A 7,191-nucleotide genomic window follows, 5' to 3' on the forward strand; every position below is an offset into this window, starting at 1 on the left:
GACAAATTTTGGTTTTACTGTCTTTATTTTACTCCTTGAGTTGTTTATGACTCTTTTTCTATTCAAATTGATGTGTCTGACGATTAAAAATCAATCTTATTCATTTATTATTAAATTTAAAGGTTTTTATTGTTTATTGAATAATAAAAAACTAAAAAAAGGTGATTTTCACAAAAGTGTATTTTCTTATTATTTTTTTAGTTTTATATTTTACTCTTTTTTGACAAACTCGAATTATTTTATTTTTCACTGAATTACAAAAAAGATAAAAAAAATAATTATGAGATCACAGTGTTTTTTTGTTTGATGTAATCGCTTTTCTGAATATTCAATTAATGACTTATCCCTTGTTTTTCAATTATAAATATTCAAATTGAAAAGTTATATAAATCATTTTTACATTCTGAAACTCCTTTTAGTAAAGATTATTATTGTGTTTAGTTTAATATACTATACTATTTTTTGATATAAAAACAAAAACTTTTTCAACATGAAAAGAGAATAATCAGAGGAATCTTCAAATCTCCCTCGTTGAGAAAAGTGAACCTTTTTTCAATAAAAATACGATTTTAGGTTATAATTAACTACTAATTTATAATTATTTAAATTATTCTTTACTATTAATTTTGTTTCCTGGTATTTCCCATGGTTGTTAAAAGTTTAAAGCGTTTTTGCATTTATTCTCTCTAAAATACACTCAAAATGAATAAGATTATATTAAGTATACATTTTTTGGAAATTCCTGGTACTGGAAGGGTTAATTACTTGTTGTTTTTGTTATGATAAATTATATTTGAATAAAAATAATTTCATTAATTTTATTTTAAATTCAATTATGATTTATTGCTGTGTTTTTGTAACATGTTGTCTTTCAAACAATTGGTAATTTATTGGGATCAATTTCCCTCTATTTTAAGTTCAATTCATCTGTTATAACATATTACAAACATCTAAAGTCTGTCTAAAAATGTTGTCAATTTGACAAAATTTTACACAAAATAAGTTGAAAAAATTGGGAATTAGGAAAAAAAGTTGAAATCAAAGTAAAAATTATAAAACAATGTTTTGAAAGTGTTTTGAATTGTTTCCCGAAATATTCCAGTTTTGATCGTCCAAAAATACCCAGACAAAGTTGGAGAGCGGACAACGTTTTCAGACTGACTATATTATTATAATATTTCAGTGTATATTACTGATTGTTTTGTTAATTTTTCAGGATAATAATAATAAAAAACATTGTGTGTAAAATGACGTGGCACAATTATGTTATTTCACTTATGGCAGCTTTTCTTACCATTATTTAAGACAATGTTATTTTATAATGTTTTTGTATTATTTCTTTTTTTTCAAATGATTTATTATTAATTGCAATCAATTCATTACTTTTATTTATAGTTACATTTATTTGTTATAACATATTACAAACATCCATAAATATTATTTCAGTGTTATTGCCGATTGTTTTGTAATAATTAAAATTTATATAATATTTTTCATATAACCTGTCATAATCTGAAAAACAGAATATACAATTTAATTGTAAATGCAAAGTAAAACATCATCCTTGTACGTTTTATTTATATGTTATATAACATCAATGATCGCTTCTGTTAGAGCTTCATGTCCTTCTAATTTGGTACAACAGTCTTTCATTCAATCAGTAAGTTGTACTTTAAATGAAACATTAACAATAACAAGTTCTATACAAGCACCGACAGTATACATGTTAAATAATGTTTCAACACTAAAAATAACAGGTGGGTTAATATGTCAAAATGCTTCAATTATAAATGTCACACAAAGATCAACACTTTGTACAACAACAGATATTACTTTAAAAGATCAATCACATTTCAATTTGTATGATAATTCGATTTTAGACACACGAAATATTATACTATTTAATGAATCACAATTTATCATTTCAGATATATCTGTTATTAAATCAATTTATAGTATTGATTTATACAACAACTCAATATTCATTTTTAAAACTCTCGGATTTACAAACGGTTTTTTTTGATATATACACTGTTGACAACGCAATTTTTAAAATGGAACATGGTTTCAAAATAAATAGTTTAGGAGATGTAATATCGAGAGGAAATGGGATTGTTTTTCTTGACTCAATAATACGTGCCCATTCTTTTCGTTTTAGTGAAAATTCTACACTACATTTAAACCCAAATGCTTTCATTGAAAGAATGATGTTTTTTTATTTCAGAGACAATGCAACTTTTGAAATGGGTAACAATTCAAGCATAATACGTGCCGATTTTTTTCGTTTTAATGGGAATTCCACACTGCATTTAAACTCAAATGCTACAATTGAAAATATAGATTTTTTTGATTTTAGAGACAACACGACTTTTGAAATGGACAATTATTCAAGTTTAAAATTTGCTGATTTTTTTGATTTCAATGGGAACTCTACACTGTTGTTACATGAGCATTCTCTTGTCAATTCAATTTACGACATAAGTTTTGGTGGAAATAGCACTTTCATGATGTTTTCAAAATCGAGTATCAATTCAACAATGGATATTTATATTAATGGTAATTCAACTTTCACAATGAATTCCAGTGAAATCACTTCAATTAAAAACAGGTTTTATTTGAGTAACAATGCCAATTTTTTGATGTACAACGATGCTGTCATCAAAAACGTTACACAAATTGAAATCAACAATGGAAAGCACATATTTGAAACGAATGACAATTCTTTTGTGAATGCCTCCAATTTTAAAATTACAAATGGCACCTTTGTGTTAAATGGAAATGATGATAGAAATAGTGTTAACAGTACAAACTTATCTTGTATCAACAATGGCACGATATTTGTGACAAATACTTCACATGTTAACATTTTGAATACTACAATATTCAATTTTTGTAACATAAAAGTAATTAAAAGGACAATCAGGGATTTACCCATCTTTTTTACTTATCAAATAAACACAACAATTTTCAGTTTTCAAAATTCATATGAAGTCGATTTGGCTTGTTCTATAATGCCAATTCGAACAACGCTTCCACAAGGAACTAAACTTCTTATAGATGGTCGCTTATTAAGACTGGGTTCTTCAAACAAGGTGTTTTGCCATTTGATGAATGAAAATGGGTTTTATAGTGAGCCATACTGTCCTTGTAGTTCTGTCAATTGTTATATCACTCCATTTAAAAACATCACTTTTTTCAATTTATATATTGATACATTACCAATAAACTCACAACATAAAACCAATGAACTTGAGGAAGTACTTGACATTGAAAGTGTTTCAATCGAAAACAAAAAAGTTTCATTTTATAAAACAGACAACTTTGTTTTATGTGTAAATTCACAATCATTAAAATTAATTACAAATATTTCGTCTTTAACAAAAACTGTTCTTCTCGTTTCAACTCAATATTTTGTATTTAAAAAGGTAGTTTCACAGGCAATATACACAACAAATAATCATACCGAATATTTAATAAATCCAGAATGTGAGGATGGATTGCATTTTAACACTATAACACAAGAATGTGAAAAATGTACAGATTTAAATTGTCTTGATTGTTTTTACAACACAAATGAATGTTTAAGATGCCAACATAATTACAATATTGATAGAAATGGAAGATGTGCAATAATACCAAATTGTTCGTTAAAACGATCAAATAGATGTTTTAAATGTTCTAAAGGGTATTTATTAGTTGCAGGTAGCTGTCAAAAGTCTACAAACTGTTTGATTCAAACTTTTGATGAAAAATGCCAAATTTGTGATTTAAACACTTTCAACATTAACAATACACAATGTGTACATGCAGATGATAATACAAAATACACAAATCAAAATAATATAATAACTTGTGAAAGTGGTTATGTTACGAATTCCACAAATTGTCAAAAATGTTCAGAAATGTATAATTCAAGTCTTGTTTGTGAAAATGGTCATCCCACAAAATGTGAAATAACAACTGAAATGAATTCAAATAAAAGTTGTGAAAATAAAAATTGTTCAATACCAAACGATCAAAACGGAAGGTGTTCGTCCCCAATTGCAAAATGCAATTTTATTACAAATTCGGTGTGTTTAGAATGTAATGATAATTTGATTCCAAACAAAATGGAATGTCGCACAAACGACGATTTGTTATGCACAAACCAGAGTTCGGTTTCGTGTTTGAGATGTGAAGACTTTTATTTCTACAGTTCATCAACAAACAAATGTGAAAAATGTGATCTAAATTGTATGACTTGTGTCATTAATTCCACTCACTGCATTACATGTCCATTGGGATATTATCTCTCAAATAATACATGCAATACAAATGCCAAATTGATTGGAATTTGCACACAACTATTATCATCTGGTGGTTGTGTTAAATGCATTGAAGGGTATTACAGAAATGGGTTGGATTGTAATAAATGTGATATTTCATGTGCATCATGTAACACAAATTTAAGGTGCTTGACTTGTAATATAACGAATTACAAAACATCGAGTGGAGATTGTAAATCACAAAGTAGTTTAATAGGATGCGATGTGAATGTTACACAATATGGGTGCACCCGATGTAAAGATGGGTATTTCCAAGTCAACACAAATGAATGTGATAAATGTGACATGACGTGTTTAACGTGTTCTTCATATGGAATTTGTGAATCGTGCATATCATCGGAAGTTTTGCTTTCAAACGGAAAATGTGTTAATCTTTCTCAAATATTAGAATGCAATGAAATATCAAACTCAAAATGTATTAAATGTTCGTTCTGGAATGAACCAAGTTTGGATGGGACTTATTGTGAAAAACATACTGTGTGGTGGGTCATACTTGTTATTGTTCTATTTATTATTATTGTACTAACATTATTTATAATACTATTAGTTTTTACAGTAAAGCACATTTTGAAAAAAATTCACACAAAAGAGTTGGAAAAAACAACAACAATATTTAAAATGGAAAAATCAAATATTAATTTTGTACCACTTGCAAACCACATTTGCGTCTCCTCAAAAACACTTAATTTCAATTCAGAAATCGATGAGATCCCAGTTGAAAGTGAGACAAAGATGGTGTTTTGTGTAGGCAATGCATCCAGAAACGTCTTAAAAATCCAATTTACCATGACAACACAAATTGACAAATTTACAATAAGGGTATCACCAGAAGTAGTCATGTTAAAAAAGAAGTTTGCGTGCGAATTTTCAATATATTTGACACCAAAGTGCACATGTCAAATAAATAACAAAATCTGCATTGTCTCAAAAAATCTCAAAACTAACGTCGAAAATACGAATGAAATTCTAATGATTGGAGTAACAAGTCAATCAACTCGCATAGACTACGAAGAGTTGATCGAAGAGTCCAAATTGGGAGAAGGGTCTTTTGGTGTCGTTTACAAAGGAAAATACAGAGGAAACACGGTTGCTATAAAGAAGATGAAACAAAGTGGAGAAAACACCACTTTAAATAACGATAAAAATGATGAAGAATTTGAAAAGGAAGTTGCGATGTTAGACAAATTTAGGTGTGAGTATATAGTCCACTTTTATGGCGCAGTGTTAATACCAAGTAAAATGTGTTTAGTTACCGAATTTGCGCAACATGGGTGTTTGAGTAATGTTATGAAAAAGTTTAAAAAGTGTGATATACAACAAAAAATGAAAATTAAAATGATGATTGACATCATGTATGGGATATCATATTTACATACCAATGGAATTTTACACAGAGACATCAAGCCTGACAATGTCTTAGTATTTTCATTTGATCACAACAACAAAGTGAACGCCAAATTGACTGATTTTGGATCAAGTCGAAACATTAATATGTTAATGACCAATATGACATTCACAAAGGGTGTTGGGTCTCCAATATACATGGCACCTGAAATATTGAAAAGAGAAAAATACAAAAAGAGTGCTGATGTATTTTCATTAGCAATAACAATGTATGAATGTTTTACATGGACTAACGCATACCCCAAAGAATATTTCAAGTTTCCATGGACAATTGCAGAGTTTGTGATTAAGGGGTTGCGATTGCCAAAGCCAGATGAAATGAGTCAAGGTGTATACAACATCATTGTCGGGTGTTGGGACAATGAACCAAAGAAGAGAAGTTTAACAGAAAATATTTTAGATAAACTCGAAACAATATATAAATCTATTTAGTTTATATTTTTAAGTCGTATTATACTTTAATGACTAAAAACGCCAATATTGTATTTAATTGTATATTAAAAAAGAAATAAAAATGTAATTATTTTATTCGTTTTTTGTTTTTTTGTAAAAACATAATAAAATACACTACAAAAATGCCTCTGAATAAAGTGAATGTGTTTTTTGAATTGTTTTTGAGAGCTATAAACCAAAATTACACATGTTTATTTCATTCAATGATTATTTAAAATTAATGTTTTGGTAATTATTTCGTTTTATTTAATATTAGTTCAAACTATTAAAATAATAATGTAAATAAATTGTGGTGAATTTAAAAATATTACAGTACTTAAGAATGATTTACATCAATGTTGGAATTTATTTTTTTGGTAAAAACATGACCACTTAATAGGCATAACGATGTAACGGGTGTATTAATGGGGTGTTTTTTATAGTTCACTGTACAACTTAAAAGACTGGAAAACGTAAAATAATTAGATCAATTGATGAAGAATATGGTATTAATTAAAATTCAAAATACAGTGAAAAACATCTATTTGTAAATCAATGGACAAATCAAATGCAAAACTTTCAAATTGATATTTTGATATTAAACTTTGAATTTAGGTACATATAAATAAATGTATCAAACATGTTTATCAAACATGTATTAAGTGCGACGAATCGTTAATTATAGAGAAAGGAGAGTGTTAAAATATCAAAGGAAAATGCACTCAAAAATCAACCGCGACGTGTGATGTATGTGAAAATGATATAATAACAACAAATTGGAATTGTCTTTCCTAACAAATTTGGCGTGTAAATATCAAAAAACAAATGTAAACAAGAAATGTTTTCAATGTCGAGATTTCAATGTCAATAGAGATATAATTCACTTAATTTTAGAGCACTAAGGGGCCTCAGAAGCCAAGAGTTTTTTCTTCCAAGCTAACGATCCCGGGTTCAATTCCCGGTTAGTGCATTTTTTGTTTTTTTATTTTTCTAATTCAAATTTATAAATTATTAATAATATTAATATAAA

General features: G+C 27.6%; 1 protein-coding gene across 1 annotated transcript; it reads left to right on the plus strand.

Annotated features, from left to right (window-relative positions):
- Positions 1 to 1,904: 1,904 nt before the first annotated feature.
- EIN_300980 (protein serine/threonine kinase, putative) lies at positions 1,905 to 6,161 on the plus strand (the record flags this gene model as incomplete). The annotated part of the gene is made up of 1 exon (XM_004256682.1): positions 1,905 to 6,161. The coding sequence occupies one exon, from the start codon at positions 1,905 to 1,907 to the stop codon at positions 6,159 to 6,161; it is 4,257 nt and encodes a 1,418-aa protein (XP_004256730.1).
- Positions 6,162 to 7,191: the final 1,030 nt, after the last annotated feature.

This window comes from Entamoeba invadens, assembly GCF_000330505.1.
Source record: "Entamoeba invadens IP1 unplaced genomic scaffold scaff_1105074725689, whole genome shotgun sequence".
Taxonomy (NCBI): domain Eukaryota; phylum Evosea; order Mastigamoebida; family Endamoebidae; genus Entamoeba; species Entamoeba invadens.